Source organism: Monodelphis domestica, chromosome 1, assembly GCF_027887165.1.
Source record: "Monodelphis domestica isolate mMonDom1 chromosome 1, mMonDom1.pri, whole genome shotgun sequence".
Classification (NCBI taxonomy): Eukaryota; Metazoa; Chordata; class Mammalia; order Didelphimorphia; family Didelphidae; genus Monodelphis; species Monodelphis domestica.
In genome coordinates, this window is record NC_077227.1 from 261821543 (window position 1) to 261848502 (window position 26960).

The following is a 26960-nucleotide window of genomic DNA, read 5'->3' on the forward strand; positions in this document are numbered from 1 at the left end:
CCAGACAATGAGAACATTTGCAATTTAATAGAACTAATACATCTTTTTTTTTTTCCTTTTTAAACCCTTACCTACTACTGTCTTAGAATCAATACTGTGTATTGGTTCCTAGGAATAAGAGTGGTAAGGGCTAGGCAAAGAGGGTTAAGTGATTTGCCCAAGGTCACACAGCTGGGAAGTGTCTGAGAGGACTAATCCATCTTAAATTCAACAGGATGACATTTTCAAGGATGATGCAATGTATGGCTATCCAAAAATCTGGAGCTGAGGGGTCTTTCTGAGACTTGTAAATTTCATTTACAGATGCTGCCTTTGATCTAGAAATCAGGCAAACTCCTTCTAATTAATTTCTAGAAACTTCCTTACTGCATTCTTGGATTCCCTATTTGATTTGTTGTTCTTCAATTGTTGCTTTTTTTTTTCAGTCATGTTTGACTCTCTGTGACCCCATTTGTGGTTTTCTTGGCAAAGATACTGGAGTGGTTTGCCATTTCCTTCTTCAGCTCATTTTACAAATGAGAAAATTGAGGCAAAAAGGGTTAAGTGACTTGCCTAGTACACACAGCTAGTAAGTTACTGAAGCAGAATCTGAACTCAGGTCTTCCTGACTCCAGACCCAACACTGTATTCATTGTGTCACCTCTCTATTTAATACATCTGGCCAATCCCCATTTTTCCTTGCCTATGATGTCAGAGAAGATAAATAAACCAGACATGTGAGAATGAGAACCTATCTCCTTCCTATAAAATCATGGCTTTCGATTGCCTTGAGGAGTCCTGGGGTTGTGAGAACAAATACTACCCACTTATCCCTGGACCAACTCTCACCAACATCTTTCCTCTTGGAGTGAAGGAGTATAGGAGGAGAGAGTATAGGAATGTGCCAAAGTCTGCGGATGGTCTCCTTCCTAAAGGACCATGACCAATCCTCTACCCTTCCTCTTTCTGCCTCAGTTTTAAAACCATTCATTACACCCAGAATTGTGGCAGACTCCTATAGGAGAAGTTTGTGTCTTTCCCTTGCCTTTTTGGGTGAGATAAAGCATCATAATAAAATTCTTATTGCCTTATGCATTTACTAGTCTGGTTGATTTTTCTTGTTAAACTTTTAAATCCCATAACTACTGGTGGAGACCTGGGTCAATCTTTTCTACTGCCTTCTCTGTACCCTAACATGCTAAAGTCAGGAGGGACCCTGAAAATTATTGAGTCTATTCTCCCCCATACCCCAGTTTCCTGCTACCTTCACTCTTTCAGGAGGGCCAAGTAGATTATCCTGGAAAGCTGAAAGTCCACTACATTCTTTTTATTTATTTTATTTTATTTTTAAAATATTTTTCCATGTTTACATGATTCATTTTCTTTCCCTTCCCCCTCCCAGAGCCTACAAGCAGTTCCACTGGGTTATACAAATATTATCACTTGATATCGATTCCCATATTATTCATGTTTGCTATAGAGAAATCTTTTAAAGGCCAAACCTCAAATCATATACCCACATATACAAGTGATAAGTCATAAGTCATATGTTTTTCCTTTGTGTTTCTACTCCCATAGTTCTTTCAATGTGGAAAGAATTCTTTCTCATAATTCCTTAAGAAGTAGCCTAGATCATTGCATTGCTACTAGTAGCAAAGTCTATTACATTGGATAGTTACACAATGTTTCACTTTTTTGTGTACAATGTTCTCCTGGTTCTGCACATTTCATTCTGCATCAGTTCATGGAAGTTCTTTCAGTTCATACAGAAAGCCTCCAGGGGGCAGCTGGGTAGCTCAGTGGATTGAGAGCCAGGCCTAGAGACAGGAGGTCCTAGGTTCAAATCTGACCTCAGACACTTCCTAGCTGTGTGACCCTGGGCAAGTCACTTAACCCTCATTGCCTAGTCCTTACCACTCTTCTGCCTTGGAACCAATACACAGTATTAATTCCAAGACAGAAGGTAAGGGTTAAAAAAAAAAAAGAAAGCCTCTATCTACATCATCATTTCTCACAGCACAATAGTATTCCATCACCATCATATACCACAATTTGTTCAGCCATTCCCCAATTGAAGGGCAGCCCCTCATTTTCCAATTTTTGGCCACCACAAAGAGTGTAGCTATCAATATTCTTGTACAAATATTTTCCATTATTATCTCTTTGAGGTACAAACCTAACTAATTTCTCTGAATTCTGACAGACCTTTGGAGAAAAGCTTTATGAGTTCTGTCTTTGGTTTCTTTTCCTGAGAAAACAACAGTAACTTCATTCTATCTTCCAATTATGATAAAAATGTTCAATCACAGATCCCAAAGCTGACCTTTGGGGGACAGCTCTACCTTAATCACTCCAGATGGCACATTGGATAAAAAGCTGGGCCTAGAATCAGGAAAACCTGAGCTCAAATTCAGCCACAGAAACCTACTAGCTATGTGTCCCTGGGCAAGTCACTTAACCCTGTTGGCTTCAGTTTCCACATCTGTCAAATGAACTGGATAAGAAATGGCAAACCACTACAGTATCTCTGCCAAGAAAACCCCAAATGGAGTCATGAAGAGTTAGACATAATTAAAATAACTGAACAACAACAAAAGAGAATCACAAAATCTTCCTGACTTACATCAAGTCTACAAGCATTTATTAAGTGTCTACTCTGTGCCAGGTACTGTGCTAAGCACTGGACTTTCTCCATTGTGCCCTTTAAAATCCCTTTTTTAATTACTGACAATCTGGCTTTCTCATTTGTCCTGTGCCCTCTCACTGGAAATTAATTTGGACACATTTTGATCTTGAATGTTGTTTTCTCCTAATTGAATGTAAGTTCCTTTTGGGATGGGATGATTTCATTCCATCCTTGTAACCTCAGTCCCTAATGCACAGTGCTTGTACATATCTACAGAGAGGCCTCAGCAAGGTTTACTCAATCTCAGGGTAGGTTGGACCTTAGGGACCACATTGAACCGGAATTTCTTCAGTATTTGTCATATACATAGTTAACAAGTCTGCTAGAAGACTTTCGGTGAGGAAGAACATTCTAAGGCATTTGATTACCCTTTGGAAGAGCTCTAATTGTTAGGAAGCTTCTTCTTAGAGCAAGCCTAAATTTGCCTCTCTTTATCTTCCATCCAACAACAAATTACATGGTTTAATTACAGGGGACTCTTGCCCACCTGAACAAAAAATCTTTTCTTACCCCGCCCCACCCCAAATGGTCTGTCTGTCTGTTGCCTAAAATGCCTGCCCTTTACAATGGAGAAAGGCCAGTGCTTAGCACTTTCAAAACCTTAAGGAATAACCAGGCTCTTGGCTTCAAATCTGGTTTCAGACATTTAGTTGTGTGACCCTGGGCAAGTCACCTAACCCCAGTTGCCCAGCCCTTACCACTCTTCTGCCATAGAAATATTATCTTTTTTAAAATAAAAGAGAAGGGTTAAAACAATAACCTTAAGGAATTTATGGGATTATATAGATTTAAAACTAAAATGGAAGATGGAGGTCATCTAATTTAATTCTATTATTTTATCATATCATTGAAATCAAGTATTCTGCAAGGGATAATATATTAGCTATCCAATAGACTAGCAGGGTTCAAGTCTGATTGCTATTCTTTGTTTCTTGCTTGAGAAGAAGATCTTGAGGAACGATGTTATAGAAGGGTACTTGGGTAGGGGAAGTGGTCAAGAGAGAATTGGAACTTGACCTTAGTAGGTAGCAAGAGGAAATTAGGTAGTTAAGAGGGGAGAGGAACTCTTAAGAAGTCATGGAAGGTCTAAAGGTGAAGGATCAATGAATCTACCTCTTTTTTGTTGGGGCCACATTGCTTGTCTGAATATACCCGTAGGCATTTGTCCTTTCTCTGGTGCTGTGTGACATTTTTAATCAATGGCTTGAGTGTAGTTGGAGATAATATTTGCATCCTCTGCAGATAAAGAGAAACTGGGAACAATAATTCACATGTTGGATGCCAGAGTCTGATAGTCCCCATCCCCACAAACAAACAAACAAACAAACAAACAAAAGAACAACCCACTGGCTCTCTAAGCTTAATCTTTCATGAAATAGGCTGCCTCTTTCACACAAATGATAATATTAATAGCTAGTATTTACAAAGTACATTAAGATTTTGTTATTCACAGTCCCTTTCAGTCATGTCCAATTCTTCATGACTCCATTCGGGGTTCTCTTGGCAGAGAGACTGGAGTGGTTTGTCATTTCCTTCTCCAGATCATTTGTCAGATGAAGAAACTGAGGCAAATAGGGTTAAGTGACTTGCTCAGGGTCACACAACTAGTGTGTCTCTAGTATTTGAAATCAGGAAGATAAATTTTCCTGACTCCAGGACTAGCACTCTACCCTCTGTACCACTTGGCTACTCACTTTAAGGTTGTTTTACATATGTTATTTCATTTGATCATTATAACAACCCTGGGAGGTAGGTGTAATTATTATCCTCTTCTACAGATGAGTAAACTGAGGCTGATAAAAGTTAAATAACTTGCTCAAGGTCACAAGTATCTGAAGCAGAATTCTAACTCAAGTCTTCTTGACTCCAGACCCAAAGCTCTATGAACCCCCTAAATCCTTCTAGATGGTCTTTCCTTTGGGACATTTATCCTATCCCTTCTCTAGACTCTTATCTTATGAGAAATTAGCCTCCCTGGAAATTTCTAGCATCTTAGTTAACTGGGGGCTGTCTTCCTGTGACATCAGAGATGAGAAACCAATGAGACAAGCCTGAGCAATGTCCCTCTCAGCCCTATAAAATACCCAACCTACTTCCTTATCTCAAAACATGGGTTAACATTCCTGTTTTGTGGGATGAACATGCCCACACAGTCCTCACATTGGGTGTGATGGGATACCCAGGTGTACCTAGACTGAACTAGGGAGATCCAGAGGGCATAATCTTTGACTCTTTTCCTCTTCCTGCCCTGGCCTCAAGTTCACTGGTGCCAAACCCAGAGAGAATCAGGGGCCACTAAACAGTCCAGAAGGATCCCAGTGGGCTGCACAGGACCTTAAGTATCTATGTTTTATTGGATGCTTATTTATTTTGTTAAATATTCCCCAATTTTAATCGTTTGGACAGTTCATAGAGGTGTTCTGGGACACAGTCTAAAAGGCGTGTTTTGAGGGGACAACTAGGTGGCTCAATGGATTGAGAGCCAAGCCTGGAAATCAGAGATTCTGGATCAAATGCAAACTCAGACCCTCCCTAGCCGTGTGACTCTGGGCAAGTCATTTAACCCCCATTGCCTAGTCCTTATTTCTTCTCTGCCTTGGAACCAATATACGGTATTGAATTGAAGATGGGAAAAAAGAACATGTTTGATACCTCTGTTCAAGATCCTATCACCCACAGGCAAAGCTGAGCGTCTATCTGGGTCACTGGGAGAGGGCTGGATCCCTGTCCTTATTGCTAGCACAGGTAACTGTGAACCCAATGCACGCTGGCCTCCTCTTCCCTTGCCCTCTTTCCTCATATTCCTCTCCAAGTGTCTCAAATTAAATCCTTCCTTCCTGTGAGGTAAAATGCATTTTTAAAGGTTTAAAATTTTTTTAATTAATTTAATTTAATTTATTTTTTAAAATTAAAAAATTATTATCAACTGGTTTGCTTCTTTGAAAATCTAGAAGTCCCCCCCCACCCCCAGAAAACAGCTGCAATGAACTAAGACTGTAGAATCAATGAACCAAAAAGAAGAAGAAAAAAATAGATAGGATATAGGATGGAGCAATGGACTAGAATGAATGAGAAGAAATGTAAAGTCTATTGTTGTTATTCAGTTATGTCCAACTCTCCCTGACTCCTGGACCATGATGGTCATGAAGTTTTCTTGGCAAAAATACTGGAATGGCTTGCCATTTCCTTTTCCAGTGGATTAAAGCAAACAAAGGTTAAGTGACTTATCTAGGGTCACACAGCTAGAAACTGTCTAATACTGTATTTGAATTCAGATCTTTCTAACTCCAGACCCAGTACTCTACACAGAGGCACCTAGCTGCCTCATTGATCCTTTAGTGTTAGGTCTTTCCTTACCTATTATAGGTTCTTTTCCCCTCTAAGTACCCAGTAATGTCAAGTTCTGAATTTTTTTGACCATTTCCTCCTTGGGTCTTGTACCCAAATTAAAAAAAAAATCTATTGTACAATCTTCCAAACCTGAACATTTTGTTGACTCACATTGTGTCTGCAAGTAACATGATGACCTCAAAAAAAAAAAAACTCATGGGAGCTCAGGATGCATTTTAGGAAGCAGAGTCAGGGAGGCAGCAGTTCCCCTATACTTTGCTCTAATTTGACCACATCTGAACTGTTACGATGTTCATCAATGCATTTTAGGAAAGACACTGACTAGTTAAAATCAAGATCTTTGCTCAAATCTTCCCTCAGATACTTCCTAGCTGCATGACCCTGGGCAAGTCATTTAACCCCTCTGCCTCCTTTTCTTCATCTCAAAAATGGATGTAATAATAGCATCCACCTTACAGGGCTGTCGAGAGGAACAATGATAATATATGTAAAATGTCTTGCAAATCTGTTGTTTTTCAGTTGTGTCTAACTCTTTGTGATTCCAATTGATAGTTTCTTGGCAGAAATACTAGAGTGGTTTGCTATTTCCTTCTCCAGATCATTTTACAGATGATGAAACTGAGGCCAACAGGGTCAAGTGACTTGTACACGGTCACCCGGCTAGTAAGAGCCCATATTTGAGCTCAGGAGGATGTCTTCAATCTGTAGAGATTTCCACCTAGCTGTCCCAAAGCTCTATAAAAATCCTTGTTATTATTTTGTTATGACTATAGGAAGGATGACTAGAATGGTGAGGCATTTCAGTACTATGGTATATGGGGGCAGCTAAGTAGCACAGCAGATAAGAGACCCAGATGTAGAGCTGAGGACCTGGGTTCAAATTTGATCTCAGACAATTCTTACCAGTGTGATTGTGGGCAAATCACTTAACCACCATTGCTTAGCCCTTGTTGCTCTTCTGTCTTAGAATTGATGCTAAGACAGAAGGCAAGAGTTTTAAAAAAATATATATTATGACATATTAAGACCAGTTGTTGTTCCTTATTTTTTATAGACCTGTCCTTAAAATGGAGTAGGGAATCCCTGCTGAGGAGCTCCCTCTATCAATTTTGGGAAAACCCCTTTTCTGCAACTTAGAAAATTGCTTTGGGCATTAAAAACCATTAAGTGACTTGCCCACAGTCACACAGTCAGTATATATTGAAGGCAGTATTTGAATCCAGGTTATTTCTGATTTAGAGACCATCTCCTTTTATGACAATCACTTGAAATAAGATTTGGTGCTGAAAAAGGACCCTAGAGATCATCTCATCTAATCCTCTCATTTTACAAATGAGAAAACGGAAAACAAGACAAGGTAAATGACTTGTCCAAGGTATTTAACCCAGAAATGAGAAATTTTAATAGCTCTCCAAATAGCAAAGGTTATAGAAGGATTAGACTTAAAGTGCTTGGTCCCAAAGGGCAGAACTAGGAGTTATCAATGGGAAGTTTTAGAGAGACAGACTTCAGTTCCACTGAAGGAAGAATTTCCCAACTATCAATGAATTCAAAGTGGAATGAGCTAGCTCTGAGATGAATGATTTCCCTCTTATTTGAGGTCTTCCATCCAAGACCAGGTGATTGCTTGTCAAGAATATTGTAGCAATTTCCACTTAAGTACAGGGTGGTCTGGATGACCCCCAAAGTCCCTTCTCATTATGATTCTGTGATTCAAAGCTTAGTATGGTCAATTTCTGGCAATGTGCTTGGGATAGTCAACAGTGGTTGGGGAAAATACAGGTTTTCATTCTATCCAAACACTTATATACCTTGAACTTTGAACAAAGAAAAAGAAGCAGGTCAACTAAGTGGCTCAGTGGATAGAGAGTGAGCCCTAGAAATGGGAGGTCCTGGGTTCAAATCTTACTTCAGATATAGAGCAAGTCACTTAATCCCAATTGCCTGGTCTTTACTATTCTTTTGCCTTGATACCAATCCTTAGTATTGATTTAAAAATGGAAGCTAAGGGTTTGAAAAAGAAAAAGAAGCAGTAGACTGACCAGTTTAACTGCTTCTTGTAATAACAACAACCAGCACCTTGATATTTGTAAAGTGTTTTACAAATATTATCTCATTTTGTCATCCTAACAACCCTGAGAAAGAAGGTGGTATGATTATCCCCATTTTATAGATTGGGAAACTGAGGCTGGTTATGTGACTTGGGTCACAAAGTTGGTAAATGTGAAGCTGGCTATGGATTCAGATCTTTCTGGCTCCAAGCCCAGTGCTCTATCCACTTTTCCACCTTCTTATATTGTTGTTTCCTCATTCCTCTGAGTCTCAATGCTCTATGGTGTAAGTATCAGTTCTCACCCCAGCCAGCTATCCGGTTTGCTAAGCTCCATAATTGATCACAGGACATTTAACTCTCTACCAAGTAGATATTTAGCACTTGATGACAGGACTCTGTACCAGACAGACCAGTTCAAGAGCCAAGTGGCTTCACCCACCCCTAGAGGTAGGGTGGGGGCTCTATCTGGGCAACTCAATAGATGGGCTGGAGTTCAGCTACCCCTGGTAAGGAGCCTGCTGGGTTTCCTCTGGATGTGAGTCCTGAGTCAATCACAGGAAGGTACCATTTAAAAAAAAAACAAAAAACAAAATATATCTAGCAAAAGGCTCTTGGAACTCAAGAACTAGTTTGGATAGCATCCTTACTCCTTCTCCACCATCAGTAAACCCTGGCGTAGACAAACTACATTTCACCCCTTCTCTTTTTTTCTTCTTATGCTTTTACTTTCTAGTATTCCTTTTCTGATATCATCTTTTCTTTTTTTCATCATCTCTTATCTACTTTCCTCTAAGATTCTACTAGTGTATGTATTTGGGCTTGAGAGCTAATGTCAGTTTCATAGGCCTTAATGCACCAGAAAAAAAAAAGTATACCATGGCTGCCAAAAAAGATTGTCTGTGGACTCCCTCTAAGTTTCACATTTCTCTCCTATCTCCCTGCTCTTCTAAGCCCTTTCAGTATAAGGGAAAGAATACTCACAGGATCCTGATGGCCAAAGACCCAGAAGCTAAATGGATGAGAGGTACCCAGACCATTAAACAGCCCTCTTCTGAGAAGGACCAAAGCATGAGAGGCTCCCCAGTGCTAGGACCTTCCCTGAGCAGACCCTGGAGCCAAGATGGATAAATACCTCAGATGCTAGTGTGGCCTTGACAATTTATGCACGGGTTATTGCCAGGCTTAATTCAACCAACTTGTTCTCAAAAAAGAACTCTTTTTTTTCCTGTTGCCATCTCAAAGGGTCAGCGTTGCCAAGATTTCATAATTTTGTCAGATCTGGCAAGAAGGGCATCATGCTTCCAATATCCATCAGAGAAACAAAATGACTTTCCCATGGTCATACAGCTCATCAGTACAAAACAATTAAAGGCATCCAGGTCTTAATTATCCTCCCCAGGCTTTTTTTGCCAGGTTTATTGCAATAGAAACCAACCAGTATTGGAAGTTTTATGATTCTCCCCCATTCCACTCAGCCCACTTTCCCAACAAAAACTCTCACTTAAGAACTCTTGGCAGTTGGAAAGGCTCCTTACTGTGGTGACCTCCAGACCCTTCAGGGGCTGCCTGGATGTCAGGTTTTCTGTTTTTTCCTGTGATATCACTAAAAGATCATTTCTCAGCAGATACCAATGAGAAGAGAATAGTAGAGACCACCCCATCACACATTCTCAAGATTGGGCTAGTCAACTACTTTGGCCAAAGTCAGGATGACCCATCATATCACCTCCCAACCTATGATGGGAGCTTTGGATTGAGATTCATAGCCATCTAGTCATGTCAAAAGGCATTCCTGTATCAAAACATTTTATTAAGTACCTACTTTATACTAGGCACTATGCTAGGCACAGGAGATACAAAGAAAAAAAAGAAACTGTCCTCAGGAGGCTTACATTGTATCAGGAGTAACATGTACACAGATAATTATATAAAAGTAAATATAAAGTTATTTCAGAGAGGAGTAAGCACTAGCTACTGAGGTTGGGGGAATCCATAAAGGTCTCATGTAAAGGGTAGCAGAGGAGCTGAGATTTGAAGAGAGATATGAATTCTAAGAGGTGGAGAAGAGGAACTAAAAATCCTCCCACCACTACTTTGATTTCATACATGCAGGGAAATCTCTGGTGAGGAGCTGCCTTTTGCCCATACAAATGTCTGGGACGCAAACAAGAGAAGTGACTTGCCCAGGGTCACACCACCAATATGCATCAGAATCAAGACTTAGAATCCAGCTTATTTCTACTTTTTGGAAGCAACTATAAATATAGATAAAGTGCCAGACCTAAAAGTCAGAGAGATTTTGTCTTTCTGTTTTCAAATCTGGCCTCAGACTAGCTGGGTGACACTAGGTGAGTCACTTAACCCTGATGGTCTCAGTTTCCTCACCTGTAAAATGAGTTGGAAAAGGAAAAGATGAACTACTCCAGTATCTTTGCCAACAAAACCCCAAATGGGGTCACAAAGAGCCAGATGCAATTTGAGACAACATGATGACAAACACCAAATGGCCTATTTATGGTGCTCTTCCTCACTAGGATGTGAGCTCGTTGAGGGTAGGAACTGTTTTTTGCCTTCCCTGATACCTCCAGTGTTTGCCATAGTTACTTATACATAGTAAATATTTAATAAGTGTTGACTGACTAACTAGAGAAGGAAAAAAAGTCCCCTGATGCTTTTTCTCAATAGATATTGAGGTGCCCAAAAGTGTTCTCTCTTTTTTTTTTTCAGCCTCACCTCTTCTGTCCTTCAGTGCAGGTCAAGTAAGTGCCCATTGGATCACCTCAGCTAGGACTCTTTCTGCAGGTCTCCATTTTTGTTATTATTGATTTTTTTAAAAAATATTTTTGGTTTCAAATTCTTCCCCATCTCCAATCCCTTGGGAAGGCAAGAAATATGATTCCTATTATTCACGTGAAGTCATCTGTAGGTCTTTCCTAAGTCTTTTCAGTAAAGCTGGTGAAGGAGCTTATTCCTGACCCTGTTCCAGTTTGGGTTTGTTTTTGCTTCTGGTTCATACTGCTTCATCACTTCTCTTCCGTTTCCCCTCCCCACATTCATTCTTTCCACATTTATTAAGCACCTACTGCTAACAGAGCACAGTGCTAGGCACATTGCCAAGAGAGTATCCCTTCTGTGTTTTGTCAAAAGAAGCAATTTTCCAAGGGGGAGTGTTGGGAGAGGGAGGTGAGTATTTATGTTATGTATGAAAGAACAGATTTTGGGGGTTCCATGGACTGAGAAATTAAAAGAATCATGTCATAGAGTAATTTTTCAGATGTATCTGACTCTTTGTGACTCCATTTGGGGTTTTCTTGGCAAAGATATTGGAGTGGTTTGCCATTTCCCCCTCTAGTTTATTTGACAGACGAGGAAACTGAGGCCAAAAACTTGACCAGGATCACACAGCTGGGATCAGAGGCTGGATTTGAACTCAAGAAGATAAGTCTTCCTGACTCCAGCCCTGATCTCCACTGAGATACCCCTAAAAATCAAAGACCTAACTTCAAAGGGCCTGAATCCAAAATTCCTTTATTCTTCTCTTCTGTACCCTTATTCTGATTAAAATCCATTTGAAAATTTAAAAATCTGATGTCATCATCCTTCATACCTTAAGACTTGGCAGCTGCTGGGATTGCTATCTGGGGCTATGATTACATGCTGTCAGATATCAGGATGAAAATGGAAAGTCGGCCTCCTCAAAGCTAACAGCTGGGCATTTGGAGAGACCCGGATAACTCATTGAAGTTTTTGGTTTTAAACATGTTTTAAACATGTTTGGTCCCAGGGAGCTACCTCCAGGGTGAAATAGAGCCTTCACACAGATCTGTGTGTGATCTGATCACCTCGTCTTTTCACGTCATGTGTGTTTCCATCATTCTGGCATCTGAGGACTCCCACAATCTTGTTTCACCCTCCCTAATCTTATTTCATACTATTCTTCTTTCATAGATAGTTGAGGCCAATTGGACGATCTTCTCTTCCCTGAACACTAACCACATTTTCTTATCTTAATGCCTGGCTCATGCTATTCCTAAGTCCTGGAATGCCTTCTCTTAACTGATTCTCCTCCCTTCCCCCCCAAAAAAAAGCCCTTAACATTTTACCTATTTATCCTTTAAGGCCTAGCTCAAATAGAATTTTTTTAACAAAGACTCTCCAGTTCCCCTAAACTAGAAATGATCTCTTTCTCATCTAATTTCATAGTTTTTATTCTCTTCTCATTCATTTATATTCTAATTAGTATTACACTAATCGACTTTCTTTCCCCGGCTTGATTGCAATCTCATTCTTAGAGACGGTCTTTTATTCATCTTTCTATGATTTTGGCCCCCTACCCCGGCACCTAACCCACACATTGCACACAGATATTTAGAAACATTAGTTGAATGAATGAGAAACAAGACCTCTCAGTCTTGGTTGTTTGGCCTCTTGGCCTCTGAGCTGCCCTGGCTTTGTGTCACCTGTCTTTTGTGACCCATTCCAGGAAGGTTCTGCAGTTATAAAAAGCTTTCTAGGATACACCAAGTGTTGGGTGGAAAGAGGGGTCAAGTCATCTTCCACTCTGTCTGTAAACTGGAAGATGTACATTCCATTCCTCTAAGAATATTTCTTCATCTTCCTTAGAAACTCATTCTATCTGGGAGCAGCTGGGTAGCTCAGTGGATTGAGAGCCAGGCTTAGAGACAGGAGGTCCTAGGTTCAAATCCAGCCTCAGATACTTCCCAGCTGTGTGACCCTGGGCAAGTCATTTAACCCCCATTGCCCAGCCCTTACCACTCTTCTGCCTTGGATCCAATACTCAGTATTGATTCCAAGACAGAAAAGGGTTAAACAAACAAACAAAAAAAGAAACTCATTCTATCTAATTACCCTTATAGACAGAAGGTTCTTCCTGATGTCTAACCTTGTCTCATCTGGTATCTTTCCTACAAATGCATGACCAAATTAAATCTCATGCCATTCCTTGCCAGTTTCTAACCATTTTCAGGGCTGGTGGTAGTGATGAGAAAAGTTGATTTTGACGCCTAGGGAAGCCAAGGTAGAGGGACAAGATTTCTCCAAGGTCAAACAGTGACTCAGGGGACAGAAGCCTTAGACTCCTAGTCTCATGGTTTAATCCCATGACTACACTTCTATATTCTTGACATTTGATCCTCAAACCTCATTTGAAGTCATTAAAAAAAATCAATGTGCTTTGTACTGGCTCCTGAATTTATCCTAGCCCTTTCTATTGACAGCATCAGTCCAGACACAAGGCATTTATCCATAGATTGTTTAAATCTATGGCAATGGAGCTCTAAGGGACCATAGAGAACAACCCCTTAAATTTACAGATGAGGAAACTGATGCAAAGACAGTAAGGTGACTTATCCAAGGTTACAGTCCTCTGACTCAGAAACCAGCATTTTTCTACTGGATCTAACTGCCTTTTAGGGGGTTTACCGAGAACAAAAAAGGACGCCTCACTCAAGGTCAAAGATAGTTGCAACCTGCTGCTCAGTCTGGTGAAATACACTTTTTGGGTCTCTACTGCTTAGAGATTCCTCTGGGTATTCTTCTAGTAGGGCTTGAGGCTTTTTGTCAAGATTCTTTCCTGATCACCACGGGGCAGTCATTGAAATTCCTTCCTCTTTCCCTGAAGGGATTACTATAAAAGAAAAGCACTTCAAGCCCAGGGAATCACAACATCCCTCCAAAAATAGATGAGTTCAGTGCAGGTCACCCATTTACACTTTGCAATTCACCTGTGCACTGTGGCGTGAAGGCCTGACGTTCCCCAGCCCAACAGACACTCACTCGGTGCTGGCCTGATTTAGCACGTCCAAGCAGTGCCTCCTTGCTATTCCTTTTGGGAGGAGTCCCCAGAGCTGAGTGAAGCTGCTCCAATCAGCCTGTGCTGCTTCACAAATTCTTGGTGCAGCACCTCTTATTTGGAGCAGAGATTCCCCCTTAGCAACATCCTAATTGCTAAGTTTGGCCCAGTTTGGGTTCCCTCTTCAGCCCCTGCATTGCTCCACCCATTATGGACTTTCGCAGCCCTGGCAAAGGGAAGGCAGATGAGAGGAAATCTTCAGAGACTTTGATGCCTGGAAGCTGCCTAGTTACTAGTAGCTTTAGCCCAGCTGGAGGCAGACTACAATCTTTCTATCTGGCTCTGCCATTGTTTGGGCTCTCAGTTTTTCAGTGGGTGAATGGGAGTGAGTAAAGTCTTACAAGTGGTCAAATCCAGCCCTGACATAATGGTTCTTTCTCTTCCTTTGTATGCTTTTCAGCTCTTTCCATCGAGAGATAATATAAAAAAATTCATTCTCCTATTATCCAGGGATGTCAACCCTTGAGAGAGTGGAAGGAAATCTTGCCTCCATCTACAGCCCCAGACCTGACTGATGCCAAGGTCCTGGGAAGACAGCCCCAGCATGATTGTTACCTGAGTAACCAAGGCGACTTTTTATGCAGCTGCCCACCACTGTCTCTTCTTGGCCTGATCTCCTTAACATGCTAAGCCTAAGCAGTCTGGCCTTTGGGTCCTGCATCTGAGATCACTGATCAGCCTGCAGTGAACCTCCTTTTCCTTTTCTTCCACTTGTGAAAATGGACAATGTTGAGAAATGACCCCATTTCAATTTTTTTTTAAATGAGACATTGATTTGCCTAGCAACAGGACCAGGCACCCCGTTAGCCCAGAGGTGTCATGAAGCATAAGGCCTAGTGTTTGGAAATACAGAGCACAGGTGAGATTGCATCCAGAAGGTGATGGGTGCCAGGTGGCATATCAGGAAGGAGGGGAGGAAGTAAGAAAACATAAGGGTTTAAGTAGCCCATTACTTTTCTCTCACTGTCTGACCTAGCTACATAACTCAATCCAATTTGTACAGCAAGCAGAAATTTCCAAAGTGCCAGGCCCTGGTCTCAGCCTCACCCTAGGGATGGCCTAGCTCTGACCAAGGACATACCTCTGGCTTTGCTACAGAGATGTAGCTAGCTACAGGGTACAAGGTAAGAGTAGCACCTGGCACAGAGGCAAAAGTCTAGGGGAAGAGGGAGAGGCTAGAATGCTGGTCACCAAGACTGAAACTTTTGAGAAAGCTCTATTATTACTTAGAATTGACTGAGTTATCAATTCAACGTTTCTTTCCACCCCAAACCACTTCACCCTCCCCCAGTTCCTCTGCATCCTTTAAATATTAATTGGGGAGCATGTGTGCCAAGGGGTTACAGGAAAAAAAGGAAAACAAAACAGATCTTTGGATGGTTTAGCCATTCCACCTTGAAAATGGATCCTGTCAATTTTGCTTAATTCTGCCAATCACACAGCCAGCAAGGATCTCTCTAGTCTGGTTAAAACTGCTACTTAAGATTGCATGTAGGCAAGGGTCAAGCTGCTTTGACAGAACCACAGGGGAAAGATCTGCACTTAGAGGACAAGAAGAGTCCTGAGAAATGTTTATACTTACATTACTCTATTTCCCCCAGGCTCAAACATACCACAACCACACAGCCACACCCAAGAGTGTACACACAAACACACACAAGACCATTTATGTCTAATTTTGGATCCCTTCAAGGGTTAAGGAAAATAGTTTTCTCTAACCCAAACAGGATAGCTCAACCCTGCCAGGATTGTACCAAAGAGGAGAGGATGAGAGACCAGTGGCAAACCCAATTGAAGGCCACTACCTCCTCCGCTTTCCAACAGGCAGCCTCTATCAAGACCCAGCCTCTTCCTCCAGTAATGATTTTAAATCCTCTTCCAAAGTTAAAAAGAGAATAGGGAAGGGAGGTAAAGAAGAAAGAAGGAAGGAAGGAAGGAAGGAAGGAAGGAAGGAAGGAAGGAAGGAAGGAAGGAAGGAAGGAAGGAAGGAAGGAAGGAAGGAAGGAAGGAAGGAAGGAAGGAAGGAAGGAAGGAAGGAAGGAAGGAAGGAAGGAAGAATTGGTGTTGACCACAATCATCAGAATTAACCCTGATTCTCCTCATCATCATCTCTCATCCTAGGGGCCCACCCCACTTCTTTGTAAATGCTGCACCTAGTGTACAAATTGATGCCCTGGGTTTCAAAGATCTGTGACAGAAGATTTCTATTTGGAGGTTGGTGAGAGAGAAGGGTATACATATGTTTCAAGCCCCAGGTCTGATCTCCTAGCCCTGTGAGGTCTCCTTCCTCACCTAACACAGAAGAGGGGGAATGGGGAAGAGCTGAGCCAAAGTGGTCTTTGGGGAATCTGCTTGCCTACTACACCGAAGACATTGTGGCAGGCTGCCCCGGTAGACAAAAGCAATCAAACTTTATAGAAGGGTATTTAAGCAGCTTCCAACTGGGGGGAGGGGGGAGGAACTCATCCTAGATTTTTAATGGCATCTTCATTGGTGAGAGAGGAGACAGGATTTAGTGTCAGAAAGTATCACTGTTCCTGGGAAATTCAACAGATCCATGAATGGCATGCCCTGGCCCTCTGCATTCCCCCCAAACAGTCTTGCGATTGAAGTAAACAGAGCATGTTGTTTGGGTGACCCAGACCCTTCCCTATCTCCTTCATGCATTTGGAACTCTGCCCTCAGATTAGCAGCCGCGGTGTCTCCCTTTCGGTCTGCCCCAGTTATCTGGGGGAGGGGATGTAAAAAGAGCGAAACTGGCCGCGTCCTATGGCTGGAAAGATTTTTTAAAAGTCATACTTCTTCCTCTCCAAAGCCCTATCCTCAGTCTCCAGAAAGAGGTGGTCATAGCGTGGGGTGGTTTCAAAACCTGGACATACAGTAAATGATCAAGGTTAATGATCAAAAGATGAACTGGAAAAGTGGGAGGACTTGGGGGGTAGATACGCAGGGAAAGGGGGTGCAAAGAATGGCTAATGATCGAAAGATTAACTGGAAAGTATGAGGGCAAGGGGTAGATGGTTGCGAGAGAATAAGGGGGGAAAGCGGGTTAGGAGCATATAAGAAAAGCTGCATTTACCTGCCAGGCTGTTGTAACAGTCGATTTCTACGGCTTCCACGGTCTTGCTCTGCTCCTCGGTTAGGTGGCACAGCTTGGCCCCGTGGGTGGTGGAAGGTGCTTGGGTGTCCTTGTCCCGCTCCTCCAGGGCTGGCAGCAGCCCCTTGAGCTCCAGAAGTGCCCGGTGGTATTTGCCAATGGCTTCGCGGAATTTTTTGTCTTTGTAGCACTGCGCTCCTTGGTTCTTGAAATCCTGGGCTCTCTGGAGGAGCTCCCCGAGATCCGCCGCCGCCCCAGCCTGGCCCCGAGGGGCACCGCCAGCGCCGCCACCACCGCCGCTGCTGCTGCCCAGGGTACAGGACTTCAGGGGCTGCTGCTGCTGCCCATCCCCTGCCAGGCGGTGGCTGGCACTCAGCTTCGCTCCGCCCGAGCTGTTCCTCTCCATACCCTAGTCTCTGCAGTTACTGTGCCCAGGTTCGCCAGCTCACTGCGATCTTGCCAAGCCCTCCGGGATTCAGAAGCTCCAGGAGCGAGTCTCGGAGCTCCCAGTCTTTCTAGCAGCCGTGACACTACTTGGCTCTCTTTTGCCCCTTACTCCCATTCTTCTCTCCCGCCACCAGACTGGCTCCTTCTCTTTTTTCTCACCCTCCTCACCCTCCTCCTCCTCCGCCCTCCTTCTCTACTCTCCCCTCCCCGCCCCCGTATCCCCCCGCCCTTCCCCCTTTCCTCCACCCCTCCAGCAACCTGCGGGGCTGTGGTCGGCCTCTGCTGCCTAGTGGTGCTGGCGATCTCGGGTGTGATTAGAAGGATGATAATTATTGTTGACCCGGAAGGAGCTTGAACACCGTTGGGAGGGAAGAAAAATGACAAAGAGAGCCGAACTCTCTCCCATTCAATCCAACCTTCAAAGCACAATCTGGAAAAGAGGGAAGGAAGGAAGGGGAGGGGGAAGAGGAGGAGGATGGAAAAAAAAATATTAAAAACTAAATACGGGGGGAGGGGAAGGTGGCAACGCAACGTCTGCGTGTGCACACACTGAATCATACATTTTTTTTTTTTTTTTAAGGTAGGAGAGGCTGGGGTGGGTGGGGATGAGGGCAAAAGAAGCAAGATCCATCACCTTGCCTTTTTGCAAGGTAATAGTGTTCTTAAAGGAGAAGTTTCCCGTTTAGGGGTTCCGAGTTGTGGCTAGGGTATGAGTGTGAGTAAATACATCTCTATGAAGTAGATGTCTAAGTGAGCGTGGGCTGGTTTATGTCTAGGTGTCCCTGAGTGTCCTCATTTCCCTTTGTGGGCAACTGTATCTTGGGAGGTTTCCTCAGACTCCTTGACTTTAGAACTGTTCATTTTGCTCATCTAAGGTTCTGCTCCTGAAGGTGTTTTGGTTTCCCACCTCCATAGACACCGTCCAGGATTACTGGACAGGTCCTTTAAATTCATTTTGTTGCTCTCTGATATGGATAAAACCACAATAATAACAGCAACCAACGTTTATATGGAGGTTCTGGCTTTTCCAAGGGCTTCCATATTTATTGCCTTTTTTTTTTTATCTCATAAAAGCCCTTTAGATGAAGGGAAGGTATGATTATGAGTGGCAGGAAAATGGGGGAACGGCGAAACTCCGCAGCAGAGCGCAAACTGGCTCCTTAAATAATCTGTTGATTGCTCAAGGTCGTATGACTTCTGCTAGGGAAACTCTAGAATGGAGGCTGCAGGTGGGAACTGACTTTTACTCATTAGAGGAAGCTGTAGGTTTGGAATTATCATTAATATCATTATATGAATTGTTAATAGTAATAACTGTCTATTTACATGGCACTTTACTAAGTCCTAGTCTGATCCCTCATAATGGCTTGGAGGTTTTGACAATAGAGGTTTGGCAAATCCAGATGAACTAAAAAGGCTTCGATGGACTGGATGTCTTTTCTTCCAGGACCAGCAACTCAGTTTTGAGAGAAGTTTTGAGAGGTCCATTACCAGATTGTCTTGGGAACCAATGATTTTTTTCAATCATTATAACTCTCTAGAAGACAGTATAGGTCCAGCTACCTGTGCAGTTCACTATACCTGGAGTCAGGAAGATTGGAGTTCAAATCCTGTCTCCAACACTCTTTGACTCAAGGCAGGACTTTTAATATCTCTCAGCTTTAGAGCCCTCATCTGTAAAAGAAAATTAATAACATTTACCTCCTTTAGTTGCTATGAGGATTAAACAGCATAATACATGTAAATCATCTTGCACACCTTAAAGGGATATAAATTTGCTATTATTATTGTTATCCACTAAGTGATAAAGAGGTTGGGATTTGCATTTAAATGGTAGAGAGTAAGTAGCCACACCAACCCTCTCACAGATCCTTGAAATATTCAAGCATATTAGCACTTTTCAGTTAGAAAACACTTTAAGCTTTCGCTATTTCATTTTATCTTCACAAAAACCCTTTGAAGCAAGTAATATGAAAGTGTTATTATCTCCATTGTACAAATAGCACCTTCTCAGAGTAAAATGGCTTACTTGAAGTTACACAACAAATACTCATCTCCAGTCCTTTGAGGCCTTTCAACTCAAAGTCCCATCCTCATTCTACAATCTGTAGTTCTGAACAAAGGTGGGAACTTGCAAGTTGAGTAAGAGCTTTGAATTTGCACTGCAAAAGAAGATTAAGGCTAAAGAAAGAAATATTGAGGCATAATGCTGGAAAACTGACTCCTGGGGCTTGGCTACTAACAGAGCCAAAAGATGAATGAGGTCGACCAGGTCATAGACATTTTAAAGGCAAGGAGCCCAGAAAAGGGCTTTGTTTCCCACAATGCTCTCATCTAATGGTCTAGAAGTTAATTCTTGGGCTTTGAGTTTAAGAAAAGGGCAGCAGGACAGAAACTTTATTATAATACTGTACATTAAATACAATGATAATAGCTCAGATTTTTATATGGTGCTCTACAGTTTAGAAACTGCTTTCCTTCAATCACCCTGAATGATGACAATGTTAACTTTCTTATTTTTTAATAGATAAAACAATTAAGGTTCAGTGAGTTGAATGACTTTTCTAATCTCTCTCTCTCTCATATACACACGTACACACACATGCATGCACACACATGCACACACACAGAAGTAACAGAGACAAGACTTGAATTAAGGTCTTCACATTCCAAATGGTTAATTGGATGGATATTAGTCATGGCATTCATCCTGTGTCTTCCGTAGTACATATTTTCATTTTAACAGCATACTTTTTCTTCTCTATTTTGCCACCTATTCATAAGAACAGCTGATATTTACATTGAGACTTAAAGTTTGCCAAACCTTTTATATGAATTACTTCATTGATCTGGCAACAATCCTGTGAGGTAGGCATTATATCCATTTTACAGATAAGGAAGCTGAGACTCAGAGAGGCAGCATGACTTCACACACTCACATATCCATTTAAGTGCTGGAACCAGTATTTAAACCCGGGTCTTCCCAAATTCAAGGATAGTGCACTATCCAGTATGCTACATAGCTGCCTGTGGGATTCTCAGAATTGGTCTCCAAACTCCATGTGTGAATGAAGATAGGTGTTAATAAAAATTCATCAAACATGTCGATGACAATTAGTAACCTATATTGTCTGATATAAAGGTTGTAGAAGGGTTGAGAAGAATAAAAGCAGAGGATAGGGTATTTGGGCAATTAATGACCTTCCAGGATACAATTTCAATAGAGTTGTGGAGATGCAAACCACAGGATAAGGGCAGATATGATCATATCTGCTATAAGCAAAGCAATATTCTAGGCACTAGAAGTTATGAAAAGCTTAGTACCCTACACAGCCTTTTCATCAGGGGTGAGGTGAGGGGACAGAGATGTGTTCTGTGTCTTTTACTTTAATGCAAAAACCAAGGTAGGCTCAAGGGTCATAAAAAAGGATTAAAGAAATTTTACTAAATATTACTAATTATAGCCAATTCAATAAAGATAGCTAGATTCAGGTGAAGTTAATGTGGGATGTCTTTTTAGAGGAAGTATATTTGGAAGCGAATTTTAAAGAAGAGGAGAAACAGTGTAATAACAAAGGCAGTTGCTTATTTCCTACTGCCCTGATTTGGACTTGCAGTGTTTATTTACTCATCATCCTTGCATCCACATTAATATTTCTCAGGCATGTTATTCCATGTCATACCATATAACAATATTTCTTAGGCCCTTGCAAATCTACCCCTTTTTCTGTTCATTTATCTCTCCCTCCATATATTTGAATTTCTCATGTTCCTTTCTAAGTTACTCAGAGTTTAGCTATGACTAGTCAACAATAACTAGAACTTATTCTTCTAATCACAGCTTCTCTTGTAGTTTACCCAAGAAAAATCACAGCTTTTACCTAACGGTATTCAAATGAAAACTCCTCAAGTACATAAAAGGTTATATGGGTCATTCACCTCACTAGTAGGTCACTGTTCTGCCTGCTCCTTGACTAGTTTCCATTTTTAAACTTATCATCTTTAACTCTAGGAAAGTCTAGGCATATATATGGATATTTCCTCATTAATTTAATAAAATGTCAATATATCTCTCCGTCAACTAAGCTCAGAGCCCCCACCTCAATTTATCAAATGTTATTTAATAAACTGAAAAAACTTCCTTGACCAACAGTAGTTATGTGTCTCTACATTTTAACTCCCTTAATCTCCAAGGATTAAATAAATGTTAAGATTACTGAATATATAATTAACAAATAAATAATAAAATATATGGATAATTGTTTTAGATATGAGAATGATCATAGCCAATGACCTCAGACCCTATTATTCACAAAATATTTCCTTTCTGAAAACATGGTCCCACACCATTTTTTTTCATTTAATATAATGAGGTCTATTTTAAAGAATCTCCTCTATGATAAAGATTATGATAGTTTCAGAAAGAAAGATGACCTCGCCATCTTCATTCCCTCTGTCTTCTGCAGCTTCTCTCCAACCATGACAGGAAAACAGTATTTTCACCTTCCATCAAACCATTACTTTTAATAGTTTCTCTTTAGGATTGCTCATCATGTCTCTTTAAAAATTTTTTTTCATAAAAGTTGATAGTTCTTACAAGAAAGTTTCTTTTCACTTTCTTTCCCTCTGTCTTCTCTATGATTTCTCACAGATTCTCATAGATTAAAGGTAAAAAGCCACACTCCTCTAGACTCCACAAAGACAAGCAGAAGCAATTATAGTTTTCAAAGCTTCTTTTCTTTTTAAAGTAACAGTGTTTATGGCTTCTGTAGAAGTTTTAAAATCAGGGCTACACTTGTATTCAATGTTTATGTCAATAAAGAATGCATGAGATATTTAACTATTTTATTCTTAGTTTTACTTCATGGGGAAAATGAATTGTATTCTCATTCATCCCACTTCCTTTCATTTTCTTCATGGGAACGATTATAGTATTTTCAGAAAGAAAGAACCACTTTTCTACTTTTCCTCATCCTTTATCCTGTCCTGTTCTTCCTCCCTTCCTTCCTCAGTCATGTTAAATTTAAGTTGAATCCCCTGTCTTCGAAGGACAGCCTACTGGCATCATTAATCCCACCATAAAAAAGAAGATTCAATGATTACTGGATTTTCTTTTATGCCAAAGAGAGGGAATAGATTCATAAGAAATAACAAAAATAGTAAGCAATTAAAGAACAAAGTTCAAGAAACAGTTGCTTAAGCTGCTAGTAATGGGAAATAGAATTGATTTCTCCTAAAGAAGGAAAAATTGTCCACCAGCTTTAACAAAAATATGAGCTTTGAGGTAATCTTTCTTTTACAGGCAAATGAGAAGAAAAGCAAATTCCCCTCAAGGTACTTTACAGTTCCACCAGCAAACTCCATCAATTCTCAACTGGGATGGGGAGGGTCATTCATCAGTTTCTGATTTCTAACATTTCTGATGGAACTTCATCCAATCTCAGAGGAATAGAAAGGAGAGCTGGACATCAAGGGAAGGGAGCCAGAGATTGGATATCTCACCATATCTTACCTATAATTCCTCACTCATTACATGGAACAACTATTCACCATGACTTTTAGTCTTGTCTCTCCTCACATCCTACGAAACCACAATCTCAGAAATCCAAGTTTCAGAGACATCCCCCAACTGGTAAAATCTAGGATAGACTTGTATCTCTGTACCAGATACTGGCTAAGAGACAGAAAAGAGGATCAGTGGAATAGACTTGGGGTAAATGACCTCAACAAGATAGTCTATGATAAACCCAAAGATTCCAGTTTTTGGACCAAAACTCACTTTTTGATAATAAAAAAAACTGCTGGGAAAATTGGAAGACAGTATGGGAGAGATTAGGTTTGGATCAACATCTCACACCCTACAGCAAGATAAACTCAGAATGGGTGAATGACCTGAATATAAAGAAGGAAACTATAAGCAAATTAGGTGAACACAGAATAGTATACTTGTCAGATCTTTGAGAAAGGAAAGACTTTAAAACCAAGCAAGAGCTAGAAAAAAACCACAAAATGTAAAATCAATAATTTTGATTACATCAAATTAAAAAGGTTTTGTACAAACAAAATGAATGCATCCAAAATTAGAAGGGAAGCAACAAATTGGGAAACAATCTTCATTACAAAAACCTCTGACAAAGGTCTAATTACTCAAATTTATAAAGAGCTAAACCAGTTGTACAAAAAATTCAAGCCATTCTCCAATTGAAAAATGGGCAAGAGACATGAATAGGCAATTTTCAGTTAAAGAAATCAAAACTATTAATAAGCACATGAAAAAGTGTTCTAAATCTCTTATAATCAGAGAGATGCAAATCAAAACAACTCTGAGGTACCACCTCACGCCTAGCAGATTTGCTAACATGACAGCAAAGGAATGTAATGAATGCTGGAGGGGATGTGGCAAAGTTGGGACATTAATTCATTTCTGGTGGAGTTGTGAATTCATCCAACCATTCTGGAGGGCAATTTGGAACTATGTCCAAAGGGGGCTAAAAGACTGTCTGCCCTTTGAACCAGCCATAGCATTGCTGGGTTTGTACCCCAAAGAGATAATAAGGAAAAAGACATGTACAAAAACATTCATAGCTGTACTCTTCATGGTAGCAAAAAAAATGGAAAATGAGGGGATGCCCTTCAATTGGGGAATGGCTGAACAAATTGTGGTGTATGTTGGTGATGGAATACTATTGTGCTCAAAGGAATAATAAAGTAGAGGAATTCCATGGGGACTGGAATGACCTCCAGGAATTGATGCAGAATGAAAGGAACAGAACCAGGAAAACATTGTACACAGACACTGATACACTATGGTACAATCGAATGTAATGAACTTCTCCATTAGTTGCAATGCAATGACCCTGAACAACTCAGAGGATCCTACAAGAAAAACCACTATCCACATCCAGAGGAAACACTGTAGGAGTAAAAACACCAAAGAAAAACAATTGCTTGAATACATGGGTCGAAGGGATATTGTTGGGTAGACTCTAAATGATCATCCTAGTGCAAACATCAACAACATGGAAATAGGTTCTGATCAAGGACACAAGTAATACCCAAAGAAACTCCACATTGGCTAAGGGAAGAGTGGGTGGAGGGGAGGGAGGGAAATAATGTGATTATTGTAACCAAGGAATAATGTTCTAAATTGACTAAATAAATGAATTCAAATGAAAAACAAAACAAAACAAACAAACAAACAAAAAAGACTTGCATTTCTGTACCAGAGGCATATAGGTGACATAGTGGATAGAGTTCTAGGTCTGGCCTGGAGTCAGGAAGGCTCTTTTTCCTAAGTTCAAATCTTGTTTCAGACACTTACTAGCTGTGTGACTCTGGACACTTAACTCTGTTTACTTCATGTTCCTCATCTGTAAAATGAACTGGAGAAGGAAAAGGCAAATCACTCCAATATTGCTGCCAAGAAATTCCCAAATGGGCTCAGGAAGACTGAAACAACTGAACAAAAAATATCACTATATAGTAATATATGTGCTGGGTACTCAGGAGCACCAGGCTAAATTCTTCCCCAGGGTAAAAAATCTTTCAGTACTTACAAAAATTAGCTGGGGCACACTTAAAATCTTTAATTATACAGTACACACATTAAAATAAATAGTAACTACTTCAAAATAATAAGAGCTATCATCCCCCCAAATCTAAGGTAATCAATCACCCTATAGTATTGTTGAAGAGAAATGAGTATTAGTAATACATACAAGAGATTGAACACTATACAAAATATCACTTCAGGAACTAAATATCTAGGTTACAAGAAGGACCTAGCATATGCATTTCCTAAGAGAATAGTCCACAAGCAAATGATCAGAAACAGAAAAAAAGCTAGCTAACTCTCACAGTTATCAACAAGCCTAAAAAAAGAAAAAAAATAAGACACACACAAATAAGCAATGGACAAAATTGTAGCTAACAGGCAGATACTACTATGCTCTGAACATAACACAAGTACATAAAAACAATAATAAAATAGGAGTATAACTTCAGCATACAGTAATTGACATGTGCATCATGAAACAGGCAATTACACACAACATACACTTTCTATGGGTCATCTCTAGTATTGGCACTTGACTTTATGGCAATTGACTTCTTCAGATTCCCCTTCAACATCCTAAATTAGTCTGGTCACAATTTGAATTGATCTAGCTATTTTGTGACCTGATGACCTCTCTGCTCTTATACTTGAGCTGGTGGATGGTTTACCCGATAATGAACAACTTTGAAGTCCACCTTTCACCCAACTCTCACCTTTGGCTTCAAAAAGCTAAACCATGCAAGGGCATCTATCTGCACCCTGGTCAAACCACCATTTTGGCAGACAGGCTAGACCAGATTGAGAATAACAAATAGGTCTCAAGGCTGTCAGGGCATTTGGAGGGATACTACCCCAAGAAAGTGAAGACTTCCCTCAATGTAACTGGCAGATGAGAATAAATTGTTCCAATGGCTATAAAGGTGGCTAATGTAGGTGCTCAAAAATGCCAAAGTAATCCACTGAATCCTGGGCCATTGCCAATCCTCTAGACTTTTGTTTTGACACTGGACTTCAATGACTCTGGAAGACAGAGTGAGGCTGATGATTTTGTGCAACTCTGCCTCAATTAAATCCAATTAATTTACAAGTTAAGACATCACTATTCTAAAATGAAGGACAAAAATAAAAATATCATCATAGATTATAATATTCTTCTGTCAATTTATCTAGAGGAAATTCCAATGTCTCTAGAGGATTCTACCCATTCACAGATCCACTAAAGTGCCTCAATGTGCCTGCTTTTCCACAGACCCTCCAACACTTATCATTTCCCTATTTTGTCATCTTTGTCACTCTCATGGGTGTGAAGTAGAATCTGAGAAAAACTTTAATTTGCATATCTCTAATTAGTAGAGCCTTGGAGCATTTTAAAAATATGGTATAGATAGCCTGGGCTTCTTTCCTTAAGGACCGTCTGTTCATATCTTTAGACCATTACTCAATTAGAGAATGGCTCTTTTTTTCCCCTATAAATTTGAACCCATTCCTTATATATCTTAGAAATGAGATTCATATCCAGGAGACTTACTGGAAAGATTTTTTCCCCAAATTAATTGTTTCTCTTTTTAATCTTAATCTCCATTTGATTTTAGCCCAGCTCCCTGGGTTTCACACATAGTTTTTATATCATCTTTTGGTATCGTTGCAACTGGGTCACAAGGTCTTTGAGACAAAGCATTTGTATCCATATTAATCTTCCATGGATTATAAAGTGTATGCTGAATTCATGGCTACTTTGTGCTATCACCCATCTCTGGCATGAAGCCTCTAACGTGACTGGTCACAATATGTCAGTCCATTAGCAGTCTGCCAGTTAGAATTTTGCTCCATGCTCTGAGTCTGAATTTTTTAGTGACAGACCACTTAAAAGAAAAGAACTTCAGTTTGTGAATAGTATATTGAGTCTTACTATTAATCAAC

At 40.6% G+C, this 26960-nt stretch overlaps 1 protein-coding gene across 1 annotated transcript in view; it reads right to left on the bottom strand.

The window, feature by feature from the left end:
* Positions 1–18228, bottom strand: part of TTC9 (tetratricopeptide repeat domain 9) — a 59507-nt gene extending 41279 nt beyond the window's left edge. Inside the window, exon 1 of the mRNA XM_001376165.4 lies at positions 17021–18228. Coding sequence (XP_001376202.1) covers positions 17021–17444 — 424 coding nt within the window. The 5' untranslated portion in view covers positions 17445–18228. The remainder of the gene's footprint in view (positions 1–17020) is intronic.
* Positions 18229–26960: the final 8732 nt, after the last annotated feature.